The sequence below is a fragment of the Osmia lignaria genome, chromosome 3 (genome assembly GCF_051020975.1).
Source record: "Osmia lignaria lignaria isolate PbOS001 chromosome 3, iyOsmLign1, whole genome shotgun sequence".
Classification (NCBI taxonomy): Eukaryota; Metazoa; Arthropoda; class Insecta; order Hymenoptera; family Megachilidae; genus Osmia; species Osmia lignaria.
In genome coordinates this window covers 10081995-10108700 of record NC_135034.1, presented here as the reverse complement: position 1 = coordinate 10108700, position 26706 = coordinate 10081995, and the positions used below count along the sequence as shown (strand labels likewise).

Here is a 26706-nt window from a genome sequence, read left to right as displayed (position 1 = left end):
GCAAGAAAGAAGAAGAAGAAGAAGAATACAAGGAGGAATAAGAAGGATGAGGGAGCGGACAATTTGGTGGGTCGCGAGGATGTCGGGCGTATTTAAAATGCAAATGCACATCGCGACGCGGTGGTTCTTCCCGGTTTCTCGTCCGGGAAGCCGATCATCCTGGATGTGGCCCACGTATGCGAGCTTCTTCATTCCGTTCAACCTCTTTCACCGGTATCTCCGCTCTAAAAGCGGACGGAGAGGGTTGCCTGTTCTTCTCGTCGCAAGGCATCTTATTAAGAAGCCGCATAAACGATCGATGCGCCACCGGGAATGCCAACTTCGGCTCGTTTTCGCGATGCAACGAGAGAGAAGGTGGAGGGCGAAAAAAGTCCGCCGCCCGTGACGGAACCGCATCGAAATCGACCACTGCCATTTACTATACTCAATCCAACGAGACGAGACAGTAAATGCATAAAAATTCACATGCTTGAAGCAGGCCGGACTCACAGTACACATAACTCGACCGAAATGTTCGAAGAACAGGAAACAACTGAGCTCCGACCCTGTGTCGAGCGCGTGAATTTGTAAACATATCTTGACTCGTCTCGTTGGACGGATTATAATACATATGCTTGGATGGTTAATAATGTAAAATTTTGAAATTGAAAATAATTCGAAGTATGGAATTAAATTAGAATTGAGACTCTCTCCATGGTCCGTCATCTGAGGATTAAATTAATGACCACTAAGGCAATTAATGTATCAAAATGAACTATAATGGCACAAAGGATATTAAATTTAATTTTCTCGACTCTAGTATATCAAGATATTACAATTAACAAATATTTATTGTTTTCAAAACATTCCCTGGCATCTACCATGGAAAATATTTTATATCAGCTTCTCCAGCAAGAAGATCGTAAAAGTGGATCTTAAAATTTATCGATCGAGATATCGTTGCCTTTATTATTTCAATAAAATCAGAACGAAAACTTTATTGTGTAGAACGAAGCGATTGCACAAGCGTACCGCGACTACGATTCTGACGTTTAATGGCTCTCATTAAATTAAGCCTTTCGCTATTCTTTCAAGAGATTAATTCAGTGGAAAATGGACAACGCGAAGCACTATAACGCGGATGAAATATCTTGCTAGGAAACCATGACCGATCGGAAACCACCTCCATTTCGCTGGTAATTTTCATCCTTCACTCGTCGTATTTCAATCATGGTGTACCGAACTTCTTGTCCGACTTAATTCCATTTCTATGAATCATCGTTTTACTGTCGACCTTTTCTTCATCTCCCTTGGAAGCAAAAGCCTTTAACGAGTCTTTAAGCTGAGCGGTAGAAAGACTTTTTTGCAAATTTTAAAATACCGAAGGCATCAATTTATTTCTTGAGAGGCAAACAGAAATTCAGAGGACGCAAATGATCCTTCGCCAAACCTGCATCGTCTCTCCGTCCACGTCCCAGGACCAGGATTATTTTTTTTCCCCATTTAAATCGAACCCATCGAATAAACATATATGCACTCGGGGGGTTCGAGGGTCTACGGATGGAAGGCTCTCAAGATTCATGGATTCACCGCGAACGATGGATCGAAAGGGATCTAAGGAGAGGGGTCGCAAAGATTATACGACTCCTAGGCGAGCCACGATCGAGATCCATTCGGATCTACATGATCGAATCCTGTCGATCGTTGCCGTCCCGACAAAGCGACACCGCTCCGCTAGACACGTTGCATGCGTTGCATACTGCATGCACAGCTGCATCGTTGCACTCGCTCGAGGAAACAGATTGCCTGTGTCTGGGGAATACGGTAAATAAATTGAACAGCCAGCTCGAAACAGGGAAAGATATTGGGGATAGCTTGTTAGATATTGTAAGTTTTTCATGATTCCATAGATAGCGGCTTCTTTTGTGCTTTAGACTGTTGTTCCTTTGAGTTGTCTAGGTTAAAATGATATTTAAAGATTTCTGTAGCCCTCCCCCTTAGATTTCCTCTTGATTGTTAATAAAAAAAAAGAAAATTCTATGCGCATTGACTTATAACAAAAAGGTGTCAATAGGGTTTCGTTAATTTGCAACCTATTAAAGAGAAACGAATAATGCGTGGGCCTGAACAGTTATGGTGCACGTCGGCCACGACTGATCGATGATATCACGGTATTTATTATTCATTGCCAGTCATTGGCCTGCCGGTGTGTAATTAAAGTGATTAATGTATCGTTCAATTGTAAAATTGGACGGTAAGGTTGCTTTCTTCCGGCAGCTTCGTGAAAATCGACAGGTTATTACACAGCGGGTTCATCGTTCAACGTACTCGTGTTATCAACAGATTTTCCTTCGAAAATTGATTATTTTAAGTAGAATTATTCATTCCCTCGAACGACTCGCACGAATACTCGAAATCTGCATCTATTATGAGCTACTCTAAATTCCGTGTCACTTAATTGCGGCAACAAACCAAAGTAAAAGGCTTTCGTACTTGCTTCTAAACGATTTCCATTTTCGGACCGATCAGAGGCGTTTCGATTTCCTTCAACATTCTGTTATTGTTCCGCGGTAACGAGGTGAGTAATGAAACATGTTCTGACCGATCGGGCGGAAGGTTAGGATGAGGAGAGAGCAAGGGGAAAGAGGTTGTTACACGATCCTTACACACCTTCTGTTCTGGTACGACGTTTGCTCTCGTTACTGTAAGCCTCGCCATTAGGCCAAGAATGGATCAGTTGTAGCGGGAAATAAGAAAGGAAAAAACAGAAGAACAAATCGAATGAAACGAACGGTGAAATTGATCAGCGGTGAGAGAATCGATCGGAGAAGAGATCCGGCAAAGAAGATTCTTCGAGTACGCGTTTTAGTAGATTCGAAGATTGCGAAATGATTTAATTCGACAGGTTAAATTAAAAATTCTTGCGTTAAGCAGGGATTGTCGGGGGAAAAAAATTTCAAGAAAACTCGCAAACACATCGGTTTACGCAACGCTCAGGCGCGTTTACTTTTTAATTAAGCCTACCGGCGCGCGATACAAACGCGAGACTTTTGCACGCGCCTTTAATGGAAAACGAGAGAGGACCAAGCATCGAACTTTGGTTGATAATTAACTACCGCCAATAAAGCGGCGGCTTGTTTCGTCGTTCAAATTAATTTCCTCACTGCGATAACGACAGTGCCTTCCTTCCTGATCGATCGATCGACGCTTTCAACGTTTTTTGCGCGATTCTTTCGCGAATTTAACGAAGAAACGGCACCTGTACGGAACAATCTTTTCACTGGTGCATTGAAATATTCCAGCTGTAATAGGTTGAAAACGAACACGTTGATTGCTACAAGATCAGTGCTGACTTGCATCGTAAGTTCAATATACTCGGTTAATTAGAAGGAGGAAAAGAGAAATTTTCAGCGGTAATATAAAAGATAATGCAAGGTAACAGATTTTAACCCTTTATGTGGGCAAGCAAAAGAAAATTTGTGCAGTAAATTGAAATACATATCAAGAGTTAAGTGCCAATCCAAAGGGGACGTAAAATGCTATCCTAAAATTTTCTTTATCTACCCAAACGCAAAAGGTTCATTTTTCTGTTGTGTCACTTAACAAAACTCTGAATTTCTTCATCGTATATTGTCGAAATCGTGGATGGAAGTTATCTTTGACAAAGAAGCAGAGATCACCGGTATCCGTCAGGAGTCTGGTCGACGAGTGTCCTTCGGGAATGGCAATATATCGTCGCCAGGTCGAGCTGGCTGCACCGGATATACCGTTAGCCAGATCGGACGTGTGACGAGGCCGCAAAAGGCTCGGGACAATCCGAGATCCTGAAGACGATAGCCGGATGACGAGCGGAGCTCGGTAGAAAAGAGCGTTTGACGAATAGACAAGTCGGTATAAACACGAGCGTATATATTCGCCGAGTCCGTTTCGCTACCGACCAGATGGAGATAAGCCTCTTTGTTGCTACGGCTCCCTCTTACTCTTCATCATCGTTCTCTTGCTACTTTTTTCCATCGACGATCTGACTAGCTTTTAACGTAACCCCCTTGTCGCTTGCCGAAGAATTCGATCTCGAGTGGTCCCTCTTCGCGATGTTCGAACACACCCAACAACGATAAAACCTGCCTCGCTTCCTTCCATTTCTTTTCTTTTCTTTTCCTTCCACTTACACACTTTCGCGGACCAACGTATGTATTTATAATTCAATCCGCTTATCCGACACAGGATTCGATGACACCGACAAGTTGCCACGAAGACCTGTTTGAAATCTCAATTTGATTTACGGCCAACGAATGACGAGAGGTAAAGATCATCGGTGTTTCAGATTACCGGCGTGATCTTCTGAAAGGGGTAATTGATTTGAAGAAATAAAATGAAATGAAATGAAATTGAAGGAGAGAGGTAGACTCGCGACCAAAACAGACTTCCTCAAAGAAGACGATGTCCTGGCTTTCCGATCTTCTCCATAAAATTAATTATGGATAAAATTAAATTAATTCTATATAAAATAAATAAAATTAATCGTTAATAAACCTTCGTATAGAACGATTTACCGTGCTACAGAGTGTATATAGATCGATGTAAATCCGGTTAGAAAACGCGAGGGTATATAAAAGGCGAGCTGAAACAATCCTTTCGCTCTTTCCTTGGCTTCATAACTTCTTCCGCTTCTTTCCGAGCGGTGCACGCTCGATTGAAACGATGGGCGTAGAAACTCTGGCGACAGTTCGAGATAAATAACGCCTCGAGACAGGACAATGTGTCCGGCCTCTCGTTTCGCCCTCGCCTTTGCCATCGTGCGAATCCGGCTTAAGGGCGTCTTCTCTTAGCAAATGCGTTAACCTTTTCCGCGAGAGGACCGTGCCGCGTTCTAGAGGTAAACTGCCTCGTTACATAACGCTCGTGGTTGTTCTCAATCGAATCGAGAGGAACAAGTTTACAGAATTGAATCCTTTCTAACTTCTAATCATCAGATTTTGAACATTCAATCAAACTTTTTGGAAACTTGATAAATATGCTTGACTCTCCTTTGAACTTGAAATTTAGAAAATGGCAAGATTTTATTTTTTATCAATCATAAGTAAAGACCTTGGAAAATAAGAAAATGGTACCTTGAAATTATTTTCATTCAGAGCGAGTGTCGCGTAAAATGATAAATTAAGAAATGAAAGTCAATTGGTTATGTTAATTTTGTAAATGTATCGTTCAGTTTAAAATCGAATTAAGATTTGTCTTCCTCTCTAGGACTAGGAACGTAATCACGTTGCCGTATTAAAGATAATGAATTCCACGGTTCCGTGTTGAAAGGGGACACCTACTCTCTCGAGACCAGCCTTTGCATGAAACCAAGAATTACAAAATCACTTCTGAAGAGAGCTAGGTATTCCGACCTACCGCGAGTTACCTAATTAACGTACCTGTAAATTTAAATTCATCGTGCAAAAACGTTTAAACGAGAAGTCGAAGATACTCATTGAACTAAGTATTATGTTAATCTCTTGTTCCCAAGTCATTCATATTTAACCTTTAGCAATCTAATTACAAATGTACGATTGAACCATTAGAAATAATCAAAATAAATTTAAACAAAATTTACTTAAACTTTGTACGAGTATTTTCAATACGACCCTAAAATTGACTTCCCAGAAAGAAAACTATCCTTGTATTATCCCTAAGGTATTTCTCGAAACTCGTTTGAACGAACAAAGTGAAATGAAATGGTCGCGAGGGCACATCAAGGCGCGCCGCTCCAAATGCAAGCAGACGTGAAACGAAATCGAAGAAATGCTCGAAAGCACTTTCGATTCGTTCTGGATTCGCGACCGGCTCTGCTTTACGATCGGCACTGTCGTCCAGGTGAGAACGGGTCACCGATTTGACCCAGGCCTGAAAGCGAGCGCAAAGGAACCTAACCAGCTTCACGGAGAATGGGACACGTTTAAGGCTGCATTCGCATGCGACCTCGCCGATCCCGTCTTACCGATCCCGTTGCACCTTTAAATTGCCTACTTCCAACACAGAGAAACGAGCGTGAAACAGACGAGGGCTCGAAAGGGTTCTTTCATTGATTTTCAAGGAGCAACAGTTCATTCTTGTTAAAAGTTACAAATAAGTACATGGTTTGGTAATAAATCAGGAATGAGAAATATAAAAAATAAAATTCCTAAATGATTAACCCTCAAACGGCGGACCACGGAGAGAGCCACAATTTCAGTTTAATCTCGTCATTGCTCCTTCAAAAATTATTCTTATGATATGTGAAATTCCTAGTAACACGTTGTCCAAGGGGTTAAATAACGGAGACAAATTAATTTACAAACGAAGACAAATTAATTCCTCCATGTGTTTATAGCCTTCTCTTTCAAATAACAAAATCATTATCGTATTTCCAAGTGGCAAAAAACTCGACCAATTAACTTGCAATCATTTCACGACCTCTGTCGAAACCTGCATCACCGAAAGCAATGGGTGCACCGCGGGAGTGCGCGATCCCGAAGCAAACAACGCTTTTTCTCTCGCCGAAGGAATCCTTATTTCTCAGCCCGGCGAAGAAGAAGTCTTCTCTTCGAATCGGTCTACTTTACGGCTTAAGGACATCAAGAACGAGGAGGCTTTAAAGAAGAGCAGACACGTTATTCGCGAAGGCGTGGTGCGTGCTTTCTCGATGCTCGTACATCACGAGCAGCATGCGATACGCCTACATGAAAACGCGGCTAAAAACGAGTCCACGGAACTATAACGTCATCCGGGTCCCGGACAATTTCAGGAGTGACTGATGTCGCGAAAAAGAAGGCGCGTTAGAGAAAGGCGGGCGCCATGCTGAGCGACAACGCGGCTCGTTAGCAATCAGCTCGCTAAAGGTGGTCTTCCACGCTGCTTCATTTTTCCTCGGCTACACTGTTTCTCTTTGTTTCGTGTTTTCCGACCCTCCCCCTCCTGTCCTTTAGCAGTCTGATGGGTTCAATTCCATCCTTGATGGATGACTCCCCGGAGACGCGAAAAGTAAGTAATCGTCTGTGCTCAAAAATAGGTGCAGGGATTATTAAGCAAAATTAAAAATTTTCGTTAGAGGTACACTCAGATCTTAATTTATATTAATTAAATATGGTTTATTAAATTCATTTCCACCCTTCTATAACAAATCAATAACGAATCCTCATCTGCATAATTATTCACCATGAATATTCTATGAATCAAACACCAAGAAGAATGTCCATCTGCTGGACAATTCTAATGCTCTTGTCAATCTGACATATCGAATACATGGAACAGGATATGATACGCAACAGGACATGTCGCGAATAATTTATCAGAACAATACTGATATTATTCTCATCGGTCAAGGAAGCTGGTCCACGATTGACATATCTCTTCCTGTCCAAGATGCTGGCACGATTCTGCCGGTCCCTCGGCTCTTCCTCTGCCTTATTATAAATTATGCTTTTGTTTCTTCATCGACTGATCCGCGAACCGATCGGTTCGGACAAAGAGGATCCTCTCTGTCGAACAGAAGAAGGCTGAGGGCGACTGTCAAGAATGACGGCACCCTCCGGAGAAAGGAGACGCGAGCATTTATTGTTCGCGATTCGAACCGGACTGTTGATCGATTTCGCGACTCGATTCTCTTTCTTCTATATTCGCCGTTACTCGATCGTACCCCGGGTATCCCGTCGTGGAAGTTGTATAAATGAAATGTTGATTTTCTTTCGATGCAGGGGGCGAATGTGTTGCTGATATATTTTCAAAAGAAAAATAATCTGCATCGTCTCTTTATTTTTTTCGACGAGTTAATATTTTATTTTAGAAATATTTCTACGAACGGAACTCGGAAATCTACGTTGTCATAAACCCTATATAATGAAGATAAGATTTGAAAAGTGTTACGAGCCGGTCGACACAAAGCAGGAACAATTCGCCGTGGAAAGAGGGAAAAAAGAAATTCCACGAAATCGCAGCAAAAATTGCACGTGGTGTAAGATGGAAGGGGTAGGTGGCTTGCCGCGGGACACTTACATAAATACGAAGAGGTAGGTAAAAGCGTGGACGGGCGAGCAAGATTCTATCTACGTTTACCCAACACGCCCGCTAAGTCTTCTAGCGGACTTTATCCGCTCGGATCTGCGCTCGCGAGTCTCCCTTTCTGCCTCCGCTTATCCGTTTCTATCTTTCCTCTCTCCTCTGGTTCGCTCGCGTACGAGAAGTTGGACGGGCAGCTCTAGAAAGGCGGCATCTAAATTGGTTCAGATCACCGACCACTGATTGCGACCGCCTAGACCAATGGGAAAGAGACAGAGCTCGAAAAACTCCAAGCCGTGCACACGGTTTTTCGTTCTACTCCGTCGACGATTCGTTTGCCCCTTGCTGAGAATTCTTTCTTACCACCGCAGCAATATCTCTTCTTATTCTACTACTAAAAATAATGCAAACTCGAATAATTAAAATCCCTAAATAACGGTTGGCAGAAAGCTTCAACAGAAGCTGAAGATCGACAACGAAACCCTATTCGTCTTCCTTCGTTCTTAAGAAAAATGTCGATTGAGATAACAAAGAAGGAGAAACATGGTCTGTCTGCAATCGGCGCAATTGTGCGATAACTATGCTGATTCTTCCTTGAAGATTTCCTAGTCGCGAGAAGAAGCGACCAATGGCGAACAGAGGCCGAAGAAAGGAAAGCAGAAGGGGAGAAGTCGGATAAGGGCTAACAGAATACCCCGGCCATTGTCCAGCGTGGACAATGCAAGGCTGCTGGATTATGCTACACGCAATCTACATCTTCGGTAATGTATCATAGACGCGCGTGTTACGATGCACCCTGAAGACGAGGAACTTTAAAGCGCACGGCGTTATTGTTGCATCTACTTCTTCAAGAGAATATTGAGATATCTGCTGGCTTCTCTTTAATTAATGCTTTCTGAAAACAGTTAATTAAGTGATAATTTTTAGTTACAGAAAAATTCAAATATTAAGAAATATCCCAAAAGAATTGAATAACCTTTCTGTTTGCATATGCAGAAGGTGAATACACACGACCCATGGAAAAATGGAAATCTTATTGAAATTCGATAAGATCCTACGAAATTTGATACATCAAGTGCTATTACAGCAACAGTCCAGGAAGAAGACTGGACATAGTATCTTACTGATTCCCGTTCCGTGTGAACACCTGGACGTACACCTGAGAAGATGGCGTCGCAGATAACATTGTTTCGCCTTTTGTCGGATAGTTGATCGGGACGATCTATGGCACCTTTCGCGCGACGCCACCTTTATATCATCATTGTGGTCAGGTAGCTGCTATGTACTTTGGCGAAAGGATGCACACCACGAGTCTACCCTCTGAATCCCATCTGACTTTTATCGATTATCGATCAGGATCGCGTGTATAGATTGAAACACAATAAGTACTATCTAATTTTATCGTGCTGCTGATTTTAATTTCAACCGGCTTTCATCGAAGCAAGATTTTGGTAAGTTGCAAAAACCCTCATCTCATTACAAGGATCCACGGTGGACTTAGCACGGTGCACCCTATTCGGATCTGCGAAATCCTGAATGCTCGCGAGTATCCTCTTTCCTCGAACCGCTTAGCGCTATTTAGCGGATCCTTTTACGGGACAGCAGATCCCGACAAGAAAGGAAATCATGGTAAACGGGCCGACGACGAAGCTTCGAAACAAACAGGACGAAAAAGAAACGAGAGAAAAGGAGAGAGAGAGTAAAGGAAGCGAAGGTAGAGTACCAAAATGGCGGAACGGTTGGTAAGTCCAGGGACAAGATAAGCCTTTGTGCCCTAACAGAGGCCCCGGGCAAAGGATTCCCTTCCTTTCGGTCTCATATTTCGCGAATCCTGCTATCATATTTTACTCGTTGCCCCCTTCCTTCTCTTTACCCTTCCCAACCTTCCAAGACCCTTTCGGCTCGTCTCTCATTTTTTGCTCGCCAACTTTTCGGGGCCCTTCGAATCTGTTCTACCTTTTCGATCCTCCAAGCCCACCTCGTTCCCCCTTAAATCTCCCCTCGATTGTTCATCGCTCTACTAGCCGAGGTCCATTCGATTCGAGCTCCCAATATGCGACCAGGATCCCCACCCCCATTTTTTTCAGCTTTCGAATATTATTGTCCGCTCTGTTTGCCGCGCAGCTCTTTCTACGATACTTATTATATTTGCGAGTCGGAGTTTTGTGGAGGAATAAATTATGTAAATGTTTGCTCGAAGAAAGGGCGAATGATTTCTGGTTTCAAGGTAGATCGTGGACACTTAAGGGGTCGCTTTTGGGTACTTACACTTTCCTGATTCTTATCTCATGTGCAAATGTATGGCTTTGTAGGTGGTTTATTTATAGTTTACGAGGATTTTCGTGTAATTTGCAGAGAATCGCTGGATCGAATTGGAATTTTGAATCGTGATAATAAAACTTTCGAAAAATTCTGCTATACTTAAAATCAGGAGTAAGTAATCGTATTCTCCAAGAAACAATCAACGAACGTAATTATCCATCAGTGGTTTACGCGTCGAGAAAGCCGGTCAAATTAAATCTGTCAGTTTTTACATAATCAAGCGACGGTTCGTGAAATTTCAACCGGGGACGAGATCGTCAGGAAGCGAGGGCTCAGCGGGGTTCGAATAAAACAAGACACCAAACGTCGCCGGCGACAATAATTTAATCCTGCTCGCGTCCCCTTTCCCTGGTTGCTTTTCGAAACCGGTTGGACCTTGTCCATCTTACTCGAAAAATTCGTCTGGACCGACATTGAAACAACGGAGGGGGAATCGCGTTAACACGAGGGCAGAGATTAAATTAAGAAACGGATAGACGTCGGTGGTAAATGAAATTTTTGGATAAACAATTTATATAATCAGTCCAATTTGTACGATAAAAATGTGAAAAATAAATATCCAAGTGCGGAACACGCAGGAGGAATTCCACGAACGCGAGAACGCGTGTAGAAAAAGAAAGAAAACTTACCCGATCCCTTAGCTGAGAAATATTAATCGGTCGGCAGAAAGTTTCCAGTAAAAAAAAAATCAAAGGTGGGATCTCGAGGACAGGATATGAGGCGTGTTTCCTTAATTGCTCGACGTGTTTCCTCGTCGACCGGACGATTTATCCTGTCCGCGGGTATTCGTTGAATAGCGTGCACATCGAGGCGTAACAACGACGTCGAGGAGGAGGACGATGGCGCGGCAAAGGTCGCGCGAATTGTAAATCGCGGCGATAAATCGAGACGGAGGGAGGAGGAAGGGGAACGGGGAATAAAGAGACGGCGAAATAGCGTTCGAACGGTCGTAATCGATGGCCGCCGTTTCGAGCTCGATTCGCGGTTCGATCTTAACGCTCTATTTGTTGCGAGAGAAGGCTTGCGAGAATATTCTCTTCTCGTGCCAGGGGACCAGGCTGGGGAATGGTAATTCTACGGGGTGATTTCAATGGTATACGATAGAAGTTGCGAGGAATGGTATCGTGGAATTGTTGAGCCTCAGGGGTATCGTGATGTCGCTGAATGGGAGTAGGTGAGCTTGAAATAGCTAAGAGGAAGAGTGTTGCAAATAGTGTTGAAAGATCTGAATTATCGATCTCGAAACTCCTTGAAATCTTTTCAATAAGCAATTCGTTAGATATGAAATGTGGTGCAATTATACATAAATATTGGATTTCGAAATAAAGAGGGTCTGATTCAGATTTCATTTCATGACATAAAAGTATTTTAAAATAGCAATTATAGTACACCAATTTTAAGCCTAATTATTTTCTGAAAGAAAAAAGACTGATGAAGTTTTAAATAATTGAAGCACCATAAGTGTCATCAATTTCTTGTTTACCTACTCTGGCCATTTTTTTCATATCAACGTTATGAATAATTCTTATTACACAATGCTATGTTAAATACTATTATTCCCGCTGCATACCATCGAATTACTTTCTCAATTCTATTCATCATTGACCAACCACGAAGCAGCGTTCGCCACCCTGAGAATCTTGCTGAATCCTCCCGAGGCGTTTACGCGATTCCCAGCGATATCGAGCTCGCTCATTCCCCGCCGATTATATCGGTTATCGATCGGATGAATCTCGGATGCGAGGCCTCTATGCTAGACCCTTAGAGGGTCTGGTTAGCCAGGAAGACGGGCGTACGCGGTGTCAAACAATTAAGCTTGACTTACGCGTCTGTAACCGCGTTAAAAGAGGAAACGAGTTGCCGGCTGGCATCCTTCCGCGGCCCGCTGCCATCAGATAAATGCAAACCGTGGCCCTGTCATCTCCGAGCAATTTACCGACGACACCGCTACGACTTGCCAGAAGTTAGCCAAGAACTCGCGAGTTCTTCGCGCTATCGTACACGTGGGATCTTGATTTCCCTCGGTGCGCTCGCGAAGCGTCGCTGGTTCGCGCGAATAGCCAACTTTTCCGTGAAAACACCGCGCGATCGCGCGAGATATTCGAGAAATGAAAACTAGAGATCTATCGTTGATCATTGTTCGCTATTTGCGGTAACTAGAGTATGTCGCGTTTTACTTTTTCAAAATAGAACAGAATAATAACGTAATTCGACAAATTTTGTTAAACGGATGTGGTTTGTGTGGTCACGCGAATGATTACCTCCAATGCGGTACTTGTGGTGAACGATACTTTTTTTCAATACGGTGTTTAATAGGAGCATGCAAAAGAAGAAAGGAGTTTACTTACCAGGCATGCAGACACACCGGAACGTTCCTGGATCGTCGAGACAGGAACCGTCGTTCTGGCAGGGATGGGATTCGCACTCGTTCACGTTTGTTTCGCATCTCGGCCCGGTGAATCCTTGCGTGCAATTGCAGGCGAACGAACCGGGCGTGTTCACACAGATACCATCGTGTTCACAAGGGGATCCTGGAAAAATTGATAAATAAATTAAATTAAATTAAATTTATAGGTACAACTTCAATTTAATTAAATTAAATTCGATGTTTACTTATGTGCGTTTTGAGTAAAGCAGATTTAATTTAAGATTTATAAATAGTAATAATTAAAACAGTAGCGCAAGTGTTTTCCTTCTGAAAAACATTTAATGTCTTCTATCACTCCTCGATCGCCGTGAGCCATCATTTTAATTTAATTTTTTATTTCCTATTATTCTCATTTTCACACGATATTCCTGTAAAAATTATTTTTCGAATAAATATTTAAACAAATCAATAAGGTTTCTTCTTTCAAAGTCTCCTATGTGCCCTATTCTTTCTTCAAAAAATGATCAGTTACAAGCGATGAAAACAAAGTGAAAAGAAGAGAGGACAGAAACGACCTGATGCGATCCCCAAGGAGTCAGGAAGAAAGCTTCTTTACAGTGGTCGTGCAAGGCTGGATAATTAAAACAGCCGCAAACCGGTGAACACGTGGTGCATAATAATTAATAGCCGTGCGCTAGTCCAAGTGCAGCATGCAGGTGCATCCCCCATGGGATGCGACACATGCACGATAGCGAGCCTTAATTGGCCAAGTAGCCGGGCTTTTTAGAAGCGTTTGCCATTAGGGGAAGAAGCGAAGTCGAACAAGCACGACGACCATAAGAAGGAAGTTACCGGGTACAGATTCCAGGGTTAAACCTTTTCTGCCAACTTTCTTGGACAGGAATCCATTTCACGTGGACCGTATTCTCGGAGTTACGCTAATTGCAATAAGATAATTACCGCTGTCAGCTGTCAGACGCTCGTGAAATGAGCGTTTCATTAAGACTCGTTGCAGAAGAGTGACTTTTGTCGTTCCAATCTTGCTACGGTGATGCTGTGCTGTTCGTAAAGGTTTATATATTTTTAATTATGCAACGCGTGTGATCCTGTTGGAATGTTGCAATGATCATTTGTCAAATTGCAAGACTGCAGTGCGATAAAATGAAATTGCAACGAATTGGATTCTATTAATTAAATTACACAACTTCAACGGCGCAAAATTGCAATCAAGCCGTTCTACCGATTGTTAGCACTTCTTTGTGACCTAACATCGTCAGATTACAGTGGTGAGAAACAAGCTAGGTGGTTTTATCGGAATTATGCGCTCGTTATAGCGAGTACAGTTTGTTTTTCGTTTCGAGTGCCGAGGGGGGAAGAGAAAGTGCTCGATGGAGAATGAAAGAATCTTGGAAATCACACGCTGTCGCGTTCCAATCGACCAACTTTCGTATGGGAGTTTCCATTTCTGACAACAGAGCTGGGTTTGTTCAATATTTTCAACCAACTGTGGATACACTTTAGAGAATATCAATGATTGTTGCTTACTCGAAATAATAATTTTTGATAAAATAAAAAATCGTTAGGCTGAATGTAATTAATTGTCTGATAAAATTATATATTCGCAAGGGAGGTGTATTCTATGGGATTTGAATACATTTTTCAACTTACACCATGCCCCTCTTTGCTTTCACTAAAAGACGAGGAAGTTCACACACCTTCTGTACACGCATTAGTTGTGCATGTAACGCTTCACCAGTGAAAGTTTCTTTATACTATTAATTAGAATGACCACGGTAAACTAAACTAAATTTCACTGCAACTTGTATGCAATTACAAGTAAATTCCAATTTCTTTTTATTTCAATCAGGAATAAAAATGGCGATAATAAAAAATTTCTCATTGCAAATGAAAGTTTGCCAATAAAATTATTTTATTTATATCCGGATGGAACTATTTACGTAAATAAATTCTACAATTTAAAGTCGACATCCAACAACCCCAATTAAAATTGAAAAACACATCCATTAGAAGTTACATAGATACAAGTGTACCACTTGAAATGAACCACCACTAAAATTCAAGTACCTCAAGTGTTCAGCGAAGCTGCAGCTTCGTCTCATCGAAATCCATCTGGAGGAATGTTGTTCCGTTAGAAACGGAATCCTCTCGTCGACGCTCTGGGCAACGATTCGACATCGTTCCCTGGCATACAATGCTAATGCGGTCGAAAAACAAGCGGTTCTTCGCGGCAAACACGAAACTCTTCGTGGTCGCTTGTTCCCAGGGCAAACGCGTACGAAATTACCGGCGAGGGATTATTTTTCAAACTTTTCCAAGGAAGTCGATTCGCCGTTTTGTAAACTGGCGTCTACGTGGCACGTTCTCGCATACCGATCTCGTGTAATTCGTGCCAGCACGGTTTTTCCGTGCCGCACGGGTAATTGCTGTCGCGGTACGCGACGTTTGAAGAAACCGGGTAGAAAAGAGAAGCAAGGGTGCACGCGTGTTTATGCGACAGCAAGAAACACATTGCTCGGTCGTGTTCGCCAGACGAACAGATGACGAATCGGTCGACAGCGAGATCGAGCCGACAAGGTCGAGGCACCGATGACAAGAAGAGATTATGAAAAACGTAGCGCGAAGAACGGTGTTTTCGCGTTTCACCTGCTGAAATATCTTTTCTAAGCTGCGACGATATTTTTCACGTCAGAAGATAATTGTCCGAAGGGGTAGAATTAATCTCGAATAAAATCCTTAATTTCAAATTAACGAGCAATCGCTGACAACGAAGAGGATCCAGCGAAACACTCAATCTCAACATCTCATTTAATCGCAGCTTCGACCACCGGCCGATCTTAATACAGAAATTTCTCTACATCATTATCCAGCGCTGGATCACGCTGATTCCATAATATCGAGGGTTCGTCGACGAATATAATATCAGGGATAATCGATCAATCGTACTCGCTCGAGGGCGTAGTTTGCGAGTGTTGTCGATTGCCGGTAGCTCGTCCTCTGCTTCTTGCGCGCTCCTCTTACTCTTAAGGGACTTAATCTACCAGAAAATATGCAATCTAGATAATAACAGAGCTGAGGCCGGAGCACGAGGTCATTATGGTTGTTATTAAACTTAAAATAACAATTTAACGTTTAATTAGATTCGTTGGTGCGCGGTCGCCAGCGGAGCTCGCATGAGAAAACTGACCGGGCTGCAGATCTTTCTAAGCCTCCACTTCCGGCTAAATCTTATTAACAATCTTATTTCTGTCCTCTGGTGTACAACACAAGCAACTAGCAATCTGTCCTTCTTTTTCCGTTTACCTACAAACTTGGGGAATTCTTGAGTGTTCCCTCTTGAAAGTTTGTCCGAGAGGATTTACTTGAATTGTAAACGGTTCTTAACAAGAAGAAGAAGAAGAAGAAGAAGGAAATACTGTTTAGACACGATTGCAAGGTTTCTCGGTAAATACCAGAATCTGAAGATTCTTCAAGGGAAATGGTGAAAATTAAAATTTAATTTTGTAAAAATAAAGATTATAGCGAAGAAAAATTTTCCAACATGTCACGTTTCGTCCATAATGTCCAATGTAGCCCGGATTTTCGAGGTGCCTACAGGTATGCAGCCGATCCATCCAGGTATACGAACTACCTTACCTCGTATCGGTTTACCATTGTCAGAGCGACGTTGCCGAATTTCGGTGTAACAATGGGTCTTTGTTTAGCCGGCAGGTAGCGAACGCAGCCCCGGTTTCCTCGCCGTGGAGATCCGGCCGAGTCAACTTCGCCGCGAAAACGAAGAAGAAGGGCCCCGGCCTGGTCTCGATGGAACACGGAGCTTCAGCACGAAACAAGAGGGATTTCGTTACGCGTTTACCACGTTGTTTGCATTGGCACGCAATGAACGGGCTTGCGGAACTCACACGAAGCCCGTTATATGTGCGCACCCCACGTAAAGAGCAACTTGATCCACGGACCAATTCTTTTTTTTTTTCATTTTCTTTTTTAAGGACAATCCAGGCTTTCGTTTTTTATTTCTATTATTTGAATGTTCATATTATTGCTGGATTTATGTAGCTTTAGTTTTTTTTTTTTAATGAAAAATTGCTTTATATATTTTCTTCAAAAGATTGCATCGTAATACTGTAAATTACCGCAGTTCCCATGATACGTATTGCAGCGTTAATTCACGATAGAATAACGATTAAATTAAATTAAATAGAACGTGAGAGGATGAGCGGTGCACAACAAAATGATTCTTTTTAATACCTCATGATACGATAACGTAACCTGTCCGTAATTACCTTCATTGTAATTGCAGGAATTATTCAATAAAATTATGAGAACTGATTATAAATATTGAATAAAAACGGATTTTAATTATCGTTGGAATAATTTTCTGAATAATGCATATGGAGATCATGCTGAGAAATGAAAAGAAAATGAGCTTCTAGAAATGTTAAACTATACCTCAGTAAATAATTATATATTTTATCTTGGATTTTATAAAGAACGAAAGATCATATCTGAAGACATCAAAGCGAAGAATACCGTCCAGATGGACTCTCTAAAAACCAGTTCTGAAATAGTTGTTATATTCCAATAAAAATGGTGACGCATCCGGTCCATCTTGGTCGAGCAAAAACAAACCGTGGAATCGTCCGTCTGGAAGTTTGAAATTTTCATCCAAACTGGATGACTTCATCGGGGAATGACTTATTCCACCTTTTCACGGGATTGAAAGTCGCCGCCCGGTTCCGGGGGGCGTTGTTAATTCGACGGGAAACGAAAGCAAAGTAAAACCTACGGGCCAACGACACTGGACTCTGTCAAGAATTATGACGTCTGCACGGTGTCACCTTCGCGGCAGAAGAGAATTTCAGGAGCGGGCAAAAGATGGCCGGTCGGGCATGTAATTCAACACCGGACGAACCGCGATGCACGCCGAACGACCCGGTTTGCGGTGGTCCTTCGCTGCAAGTGGACCGACGCGACGCCGACGTTTTCAAGAATTCCAGCGTAAATATTTATAAGCCGCTGGCACTGAGGGACGAAGGAAAGTCCTGGGACACGAACGGGTCCACCTCGGCTTCGCGATTTGCCGGACGAATTGCAAGAAAGAACCGCGACGAAATAAGACGAGCTTATCTCGGGACAGACGTCCCTCTTGGGAGCAACGACGAATAAATTAACCCGTTCCCTGAAATTAGTCGATCCGGTGTCCACACGGGATGGATGATACTTTTCCTTTGTGGGAATTGGCCTGGAAAAAACTGCGATTCCAACGACGCGATCGTGGAATGGAAATGTACAAATTTTCAAGAACCACCACGGTGAACTGAATAAAATTGCAATCAATGATAATGAGGGAGGATCGATGAGTATGGGGTAGGTTGTTCACTGGTTTATTGCACTTTCTGTGGTGGGAGTTTAAGAGGCCCTAATGAGTCCGATGGATTTCTGTTGGGACACTTTTTAAGGCTGATTCTTGCATTTCGACAGAAATAAGTAGTACGAGTCAACGATATGTCAGACATTGCGATATAAAGCGATAATGAGACGATATTATCCTGAAGGACATTACTTATTATTTGTTCCTTAAAAATTCATCATTTTTAACATGGTTTAGATCAAATTCATTAATATAAAATGTTATTTAATAATAATTATTATACTGAAATCAAAAGTGAACTAGAATATCGAACAAAGAAAGATAAGAAAAGGAATTACTAGATAGACTATAATCCAATAAAATCTGAAGAAACTTTATGAACCTACAATTTTTTCAACAATCACCCTACAATTTATTCGTACCGCAAGTTGATTGACAATTTGTTTTGCAGAATGCCGTTCGTGAAACGGGTAATGGTTCGCTCTCAAACGAACCCGCGAGCCATCAAGAGTAAGACGAGGAAGACGAACAAGAAAAGAAAGAGGAGAAGGAAGACGAAGAAGCATAGGAAGAATCGTTCTGGTCCCCAGGGGGAAAGAGGCCCTCTTTGAGTAATGTCTTCCTAATTACAATCCTCGCGTTCGAAGCATGACACACGGGTACTGTCTACCGGGCCAAAGGAACGGGTTCTCGAATGGGTCCGCTCGTCCAGAAAAACTCGGATCCTTCATTCATTATGCGGCCATAAAAAAGTTTAACGGCCGAAATCTGGCGCAGAGTAGTCGGCCCAACCTGCAGAAACGCTTTCTCCCGTCCAACTATCACGAGGACTATCCATTCCGGTAGCCCGTCAATCTTATCGAATGAAAAACACCAAAGATCTAGATCAATCTAAAAATAAAACCAGCAGAATTCAACCCTTTCGTTCTGATGCATATCGTGTGATACTTGCAAATTGATTGTCGGATCAATTCAGACGGCAAACTTTAGGGCTGAAATCTGATTATTTGAATTTTTTTTAAAAGAAGAAAGATGGATTCTTGACCAAAATTTACGAGCGAAATCTAATTACTTGAAATATATTTTAAAAGGAAAGGAGATAGATACCTTAACATGACCTACGACAGAAAAAATTGAAAATTCTTTGATTTAGACGAAAAAATGATACAAGTATCGGTAGAAATTCACCGTTCGTTTCACGTACGCGTTACGAACACAAGTAAATGGGTATGTAATTAACTGGTGGACAGGCAGTAGTCGCGGTTTAATTAATAGTCCGTCAGGGAATCGAGCCCAGTATGAGGGCCACACACCTCGAACCTTTCTTCCTCCGTGCGCGCGTTTTATCTCACCGCATTATCAGCCGGAATTCGATTTATGACGTACGAAGGAACTCAGAGTTGTCGATCTATCGTTGACGTGGAAGTAAGTAGAGAACGGCCGTGCTCGATCACCCGTGAACCGGGAAAAATGGTAATGGCCATAGGGTAACCAGACGACTGATTCACCGTTAACGCAAAACGAAAACCGATGCTGTTTCTCGCTGCGTTACCCGGCATCATTTTTTCTTCCCCTTCGATACTCTGTTTTAATATTGGCGGTTTGTTTTTTATCCGAGCGGTAATAGAACCGGATAGAACGTTGCGTTTAACGTTTTTGCCGAGTGCACGATCCTTTGAACAGGATACTTCAGTAATAATTTCCTGAGAATAGGAATTGTACACGTTCTCCTGGTGGGGTTTATTTCAACCTTCGATTATTTAAAAAATTAATTTTCAAATCCAGAAGAAAATTCAATCTAAAGCGATTGAAGAAAGTAAAATCAGTGAACAAGAGATTCGAATGAAGAAGATCATTCGTAGGCTCGTTTAAAAAAGGAAGCCGTGAATCATAAAGAAGAAGAAGAAGAGGAAGAAGAATAAGGAGAAGCAGTTGAAAATGCATCTAAGTAAATCCCTTTCATTCGTTGGGTCTGATAATAAATACTCACCGCCTGCCGTAGGTGAACGCACCGGTTAATACGTTTCGTTCCAGACAAAGACACTTCATTAATAATCGGAAACTGTTCTTTTGTAACCCTACGTGTTCGCTGCTCCCCTCTTCGGGGCTTGCTTTCTCGCATTAGCGAACCGCGTTAATCAACTGGCACCGGGGATTAATTGGATTTCGGGGGTGAACAAGTTAACAATCTTGCTCGTTTGATTCACCGAGAGACATACTTTATAAGCTCGCCATCATTATACCCTCGTTATATTAATATGTTAATTACAAGGAGTAGCTAATTATAGTAGCAACTATTCTAATGAGAAATTAAATGACCATGATTTCTCGATACCTTTAATTCCTATTTAGAAATAACTGTAATAAATTTAACTATCATTTATTATGAATCGATGAGGGCTTTTATTAGTATAACAAATTGACAGGAATTTTGTTAGAAAAGTTCAAAAATTTAAATGGAGTTAATATTCATATTTTTCAGATGCACCTAATTAAAAACCACTTTTCGTGGTTCTGAAGAATTAAATAAGAAAAAGAAAATTAAAAGGGCGCCAGGATGAAATGCTTTTGAGACAACTGTCGATCGATCGATGGATATCAACGGATGTACTTTGAAACACAAATTCTCGACGGACCATCAATTATACCGAGGGAATTATTAATAATCGTTGCTGTCCTAACAGAGGGACTGGCACCCTTCCAATCGCGATCTGTGCATCGGAGAAGATGATGAGAACGAAAAAGAGGGAGAAAGCTTTTACGAATGACAAGTTTGCCTCGGAGCATACTAAAGGGAAATAAGAGAAAGACAGGGATCGGAGGAGTCCTCGAAGGATACTTATTAAGGTGCACTGCACCCTACAGGTGTTCGCGTGGTATGCTTTGAGAACGAGATCGCGAACCAGACGAGATACGTGTATACAAGTACTTCTGCATCCTCTTCATCCTGCTTTTCATATTTTGCCAAGGATTTTTTAAACATCCTTGGATCCTGATAAAGCTAACTATAGTTGTTCTTGAACGAATATTATTTAAAAAAATGAGATTTTTAATTAATGGTAACTGTCTGAGAATTTAATCAATAAATTGTTACCAGTTTGTATGTTTCATAAAAAATTTACTCAATAAACAATAATCAATTTCAATGGAATTTATAAATATTTTGCCAATTATCTACCTTATCCTTGCCAGAGATAGAAAGGAATATAAAAACTTGTTCTTCGCAAACCTTTTTTTTTTTGTTTAGAATATAATAAAAGTCTGATTAAAATAATATATTCCTGTCGAAACGATCGATGACGTAATATTTATCGAAACGAACATTTTCTCTTGACGTCAAAAGCCAATGATTTATATATGAAACTTAACGAGATATTGTGCCTGTCGAAGCACAAATCTTGATCTTTATTCGACTAATCAAAAGGAGCCAGAAATATTCGGTTGCTCGATCCTTGAAACGATGTTAACGCGCTTAGGTCGTGTAAAATACGATTGCATCAAAGAAAAAAAAAATACTGTTAATTGGTACATTAATTCTGTATGACTGACCAGATCTCATCGGTATTCGATTTATAAGCAGTATTAACCAAGACACGATATTACATAATGATATGAAATTTTTTAAATATTGAATAATACCCGAAATATTATTAAAATGTTGAGCAATCCATAATTATTTATATTATTATATGTTTCTTTGTCTTTGAAATGATTAAAACGATAAGTACTACAAATGTTCCAATAAATGTATTGAAGTAGTTTTGTAGAATGCAATACCGTATGATATTCATTTATTATTCTTTAAACTATCTCATACCGCGATAAAATCTATCAGGTGAGATGTTCGAGAGATTTTTCTTGTCCGTTCATGCGCGAAATCATCATCGAGCATTTTTAGATCCGACGAATCATTAATAACTGTGCTGGATGAGGCACCATGAGGCGAGGAGCGCTCATTACTTTCGTTCTGAAGTGAGATTGCTTTCGCAATTTTTCGAGATTACATATTTAGATGGTTTATCTTTTAGATCAATATTCCATGCAGACGTATCATCGAATTAATAGCGCTAGCCAACAATATATTTTATATCTGCTTTACTCATTTGTACTAGCCAGTAACATTTATACTTAAATAATATGATACTCATAAAATTCTTCCATAGAGAAGAATAACATTGAACTTTTTAACCAGTTTCAAATAATTTTTATCATTAATCAAAGGTAAAATAAGCGATGCATCCGTGTAAAAATTAGACGTCACTTGATTCAATATAAAACAAAATTATAAAAAGATTTTATTGTACTCACCCTGCTCGCACTCGTCGATGTCCTCCGAGCAGTCAGCTCCCTTGTACCCGGTGGCACAGGAGCAAGTAAACGACCCATTGATGGGGCTGGTGTCACAAATTGCACCCTCGTGACAAGGATTCGATGTACAAGCGTCGTCCAGGTGGCATAACAGTCCTGAAAACCAGAGTACATAGATTTATCCTTCGATTGTCCTCCGATTGATTACAGTTGCCACGATATTGACCGGAGAATTGATCGATAAAATACGTATCGCGAGTCTTATTCGTATTAGAAATAAAAATCGCTAGACAGGCTTCGTTGTAAAAATTCATTGTAAAAGTATACATTGTAAATGCACGCAACTAAGAACGGCCATTTTGAAGGGAGCCTGTTAATCGAGCATTGCGTGCGTTTCTAGGACAAAAGTGTCGATCGTCGAGCACCAAACACGGCGGCAACCACCAAAGATGGACATCATTAAGGTCTGTATCGCTCGGTGGTTCGCATAACCCGGCCAGAAAACTTCTACTCGAGGATCGTTAAACATGAAGCGAACGAAGGAGAGAAAGAGAGGTGACAAATCCCAACGGCTCTCGATCGTTCAATACGGATTCCTATTCGGTAAATTGTTGGAAATGCTGGCTAACTTACACGATAAGTCGGTCTAATTGCTTCCAAACATGTGGAAATCTAAGGAATTCGTATCTCTACTGCCTGGAAGAAGCTTGCAATGGACTGTTAATTTATTGTATAATGAAGCTTTGAGTTTATGGTAAATTGCAGTTCTATCGTATTTCAACAGTTTTTATAATTTCACTCTTTTTTTTAACGCGTGTAATACTGTGGAGGGTTATCAGTGAACAACGTTACAAATTTAATATAATTAAAAGAATAGCAAAAATCCACGTTCTAAAAAATATATAAAAATACCGAGGTACAAACCGATACACGATCAATATCTTCCGCAAACGCTACAGAGGTACAAGGAATCTTTTGTTGGTCATTGCCAACAATGCCACTCGAGCACAGGTATCTCGATAACGGGATGTCTAGGATCTGTTCACATATAAACCAGAGTGAACAAGATGCACGATTACACGTGCGTTCTGTAAACCCGTTAGTTTGTACGCGTTGCTTAAACCGTTTCGAAATAATGAGATCGTAAATCGTTGACAACCGGTATGATGTAGCTTGTAACGGGAAGCAATCGATGTTTCGATCTAAAGATTAAGGAAAAATTATAATAATGGTGTTGATTGGTCTATTAACCCTTTCGTGGGCCACCAACTTCTCTACGTATATCAAGATTGTTTCTCTTTTATCAAATAAAATTTCAATTTCTTTCTATTCCTAATACTCGATTCAATTCCCTGACCATTTTAAAACAAAAGCTACCGATAAAAACATAGCAGAAGAAAGGTTTCGAACTCGTTCGAAAGCCCTTTGAAACCGTCCCTTAAACGTTCGTTGTTCAAGGTACGCGGATCGCGCGAATTCCTTCATTTAAGATTTCCCGGGTCTGCGCGTCCCGATGGAAAAAGTCGCTCGCCGAGCTATAAGGTGGTGGTTTCTATCGCAGGAATCGCAGTAATGTCGGGAACGAAAGAAGGATGCCTGTATTTGGCGATCGCTGTCGGTACGATCGATCTGAAAACCGTCCTGTTCGGCCTCGAGGGCAGGCAACTAAGGACAGAAACTCGTTTTCAGTCCTCAAGGTCGTCGCTCGGTAAGGCTAGCCTGGAGCCTCCGGAATCTTGAGATTCCGAGGGGCTCCCTTCAGGGTCCGCGAGGAAGCTGCATCATATTGTTGCACGTGCAGATGCACCTGTCCGACGATGCAACTCCTCTCGCGATGCATAACGCGCCATCTCGTCTTTTCGAATCATCGGTTAACCCTTTCGAGATTTAAACGTGCAGTCGTGCAGACACGAACTATTCTCGTCTAGAAGTTTCATAGGAACTTCGGCCGGGATCGTTTATCAAATTCTCCGGTCGATAACAGCTGGTGGGAAATTTTCATTGAAATCGCGTGTCGCACTTACCGGTCTTGCCGTAGGTGCATTGACAGTAGAAGCTGCCGACGCGGTCGATGCAGGTAGCGCCGTTGAAACATGCAGCTCCTGCACAATCGTCGATGTTGACGCTGCAGTCGGGTCCGGTCCATCCGTTCACGCATATGCACGAATAACTGCCAGGAGAATTGGTACACGTGGCGCCGTTGTGACACAAGGATGGCCGGACCGAGCACTCGTCCACGTCGAGTTCGCATTGTGTGCCCGTGTACGATGGCGGGCACAGACAGGAGTATTCGTTTATCCTGTCCATGCAGGTCGCACCGTTCTGACACAGATTCCCTGGACAATCGTCGATGTTTTCCTCGCATTGCTCGCCACGGAAACCTGGAACAAAATTGATGATAAATTAGACTGTGTTCTGAGGGCTTTTTCTTTTTTTATGGAGGAAAAGATATATAGGGTACGACAATATAAATCTTGAAGAGGAATCATTTTCAGGATGATGGATATCGAGTGTCTCAGCTGTGATCATTGGTGATCGACTAATTAATAATAGTAATTATATTAATTCTTGCGATAGATCACGGTGAGGCTAATTTGCATTCTTCGTGAATGCAACTGAAGAAGGAAGGCGAGTAGAGCCATCAAGATAAAATCGATAAACCTCGATAACCGTGAAATCGATCGGTCGATACGGTATCGAGCAGTGTGTATGTAAACGGTAAGCGAACAGCCGTGTGATGATCAGCAATGATTTTTAGCCGAGATCCTAACTGGAGAGACATAGAAGAAAAGCGATCATCGCAAGAAGCTAAACGCTGTTTTAATTAAAACGAAAATCGACGCGGTGTAAAGCTTGAAAACGCAAAAACTGTTGCATAGAAAGGATCGCGATAGGATCGACGTAGCATGACGCGCGATTATTTGCAAGCGAACCGAAAACCCCTTTTGCTTCTTCACCAAGTTCTCCTTTATAGACCTTTGTCTAGCTGCAGGTAAAATAAATATTCAAAGTTTACGGCAAATGGATTCGAGACGGTCTCGCGTAATCGTGCATATCGAAAACAGTAGCGAAGAAATATCTGCGAATTTTTAAGAGGATTCTGATATTCTTTGAAAGTTGAAGTCAATGAACTCCATTTGGAATACGTGCAGAAATTTCTTTCAGTTGCCACAGAGCACTCTGATTTATAATAAATAACCGAATCCCTTAGTAAATGAAAAATACATCAGATGATACGTAACATTCTTCCGCCTTTATCTATCAATATCACTTGTTGCTGAGCGATGCAAAGCTGGTCATGAACCACGGTTACCAACTCTAATGGCGTGCATAATTTATGCTTGGTAAAGCGGTTAACTAAACTTCCTGTGCATCCGCATCGAGCCACAGTTTCGTTTCAGAACGAAAAGAATTCCGATCCTATACGTATGTATGGGCCACGACGTTATTATACCAGCTTGCAAACAGGGGCGTAACATTAATATTAACGCGATGCAAAAGTAAATCGGTCGAGGAACTCGCCTACGGGGGGTTCGTCGCCCCTTTCGAGGAATAATCTTACGCTAGAATCTTCCGCTTGCTTCAATATAAATTCCCAACTAAATTATTTAATTTATCGATTATAATACCGCTTCCCTAAATTTCTCTTCTTTTAGTAAGCCACGAAATAGCTGAAGAGCAAATTGACGAGGGCAACAGATGGTTTCGTGCGCCACCATGGCTTCCGTCAGTGAATTTCGGCAGAGATTCGAAACTGGAATTTTAAGGAGGTTTCCCTTCTTGAGTTACCGGATTACAGAGGGACCACAGATCGCCGGGTTTACACGCTACCGTGAGACTGTTACACCGTAAAATTCAGATTATAATACCCTATCCTGGCCAGGAATATACGCGGCAATGTTACGCGAAACGAAGATTTCACCTTTCTCGTTAAATCGAACTTTTACGAGCTGTACTATACGCGACCACGCGGAAGCGTCGTCTTCGTTTTCTCTTAAATTGGCAGGAAAGGAAAAAAGAAACGGATAATAAAAGAAATTTTTAAAGAAGTCGAGCTGAGTATGAGGACAACAGGGAAGCATAAAGAAGAAGAACCTACGTCATTGGTGCAGAGCGAATCGATTGCCTTTAATATCGATACGGCTGGGGATAGAAAGGGGAACCATTGAAGCTGCTTGAAAAATGCACGTATTTGCAGCGGCATTCGTTCCGCGTTAATACTCGCATTCTTTTCACTGCTTTTCTCTTTCTACCTTTTCTCCTGGCTGCACGGGGAACCAGGTCTAAAAAAAACTACATCCCTGTAGCACCCCTCTGTGGCTAA

General features: G+C 41.7%; 1 protein-coding gene across 2 annotated transcripts in view; it reads right to left on the bottom strand.

Annotated features, from left to right (window-relative positions):
- Positions 1-26706, bottom strand: part of N (neurogenic locus Notch protein) — a 162998-nt gene that overhangs the window by 37802 nt on the left and 98490 nt on the right. For both annotated transcript variants that reach the window (XM_034332726.2, XM_034332727.2), the window contains 3 exons: positions 24407-24763; positions 22383-22538; positions 12666-12848 (listed from right to left, as the gene is read on the bottom strand). In XM_034332726.2, coding sequence (XP_034188617.1) covers positions 12666-12848; positions 22383-22538; positions 24407-24763 — 696 coding nt within the window. The remainder of the gene's footprint in view (positions 1-12665; positions 12849-22382; positions 22539-24406; positions 24764-26706) is intronic.